Source organism: Sinocyclocheilus rhinocerous, unplaced genomic scaffold (genome assembly GCF_001515625.1).
Source record: "Sinocyclocheilus rhinocerous isolate Xijiao unplaced genomic scaffold, SAMN03320098_v1.1 scaffold5455, whole genome shotgun sequence".
In the NCBI taxonomy this organism is placed as follows: Eukaryota; Metazoa; Chordata; class Actinopteri; order Cypriniformes; family Cyprinidae; genus Sinocyclocheilus; species Sinocyclocheilus rhinocerous.
In genome coordinates, this window is record NW_015629355.1 from 15,319 (window position 1) to 16,379 (window position 1,061).

General features: G+C 49.0%; 1 protein-coding gene across 1 annotated transcript in view; it reads right to left on the bottom strand.

Moving 5' to 3' along the window:
- Positions 1-1,061, bottom strand: part of LOC107738881 (uncharacterized) — a 10,152-nt gene that overhangs the window by 3,796 nt on the left and 5,295 nt on the right. The window contains exons 5-7 of the mRNA XM_016550782.1: positions 613-721; positions 463-530; positions 221-376 (exon numbers count right to left, since the gene is read on the bottom strand). Coding sequence (XP_016406268.1) covers positions 221-376; positions 463-530; positions 613-721 — 333 coding nt within the window. The remainder of the gene's footprint in view (positions 1-220; positions 377-462; positions 531-612; positions 722-1,061) is intronic.

Consider the following 1,061-nt stretch of genomic DNA (forward strand, 5'->3'; position numbering starts at 1 on the left):
ACACACACACTCTCACACACACTCTCTCTCACACACACACACACACGCTCACGCGCTCACACTCACACAAGCGCACACACTCGCGCACTCACTTGCACACACACACACTCTCTCACACTCTCACACACACACACTCACACACACTCACACACACTCACTCGCACACACACACACCATGCAGTTATTTCTGTGATGTGATCACTCAGGTGTGTAGACTGACCTTCACGAGAGCAGAATGCAGGTAGATGTTATGAGGCATTATGACGTCTCCCACGATCCCGACGGCCTGCTCCAGCTGCGTGGGTCCACAGCCGCTGCAGTACGGCACAAACATGCCCTTCAGCACCTCGGCCTGGTCTGGAGCCACACGCACATACTGCAGACAACCAGAGCAGAGAGACACGTCACACGCCGAGCGCTTACACACTCACCTGCTGACAACATGCTGCAGCTGCACTGAACCTCGTAACCAAAGCTGAGGGCCATGATGGTGATGAGGAACCCAAAGAACGCCTCCAGCTTCCTCAGACCTGAAGACAGACCAGACACTCGCATTAGCGCCACGACACGAGCCGGTGCCATCACTCTCACGCTCCTTCAGTGCAGACCTACCGTACTTGTCCAAAAACAGGAAGACGAAAGTGTCAATGATGGTTATCAACACTCCAGCCCACAGAGGAATCCTGCAGAAGAGCATCAACAAGATCAATGAGCTCCATTTCTACACATCCTCAATCAATTCAAACATTCAATATAAGACAGCAACAAACATACTGCAAGTTCACACTGTGAGGAGCTCATTATTGCTTATCAGAATGACATTTACAGCTGTTTTCAGAGGAACAACTGGTTAGTGTCCTTAAATCACTCTGAACAAATAACAGGTTAAACTAACAGTTTATTAAAAGAATAGTTCAAAACTGAAAAGGAGCTGTAAATGTGCTCATCCTCGGGCCATCCAAGATCAGGATGAGTTTGTTTCTTCATCAGATTTGTAGAAATGCAGCATTGCATCAGTGTCTCAGCAGTGGATGCTCTGCAGTGAATGGGTGCCGTCAGAA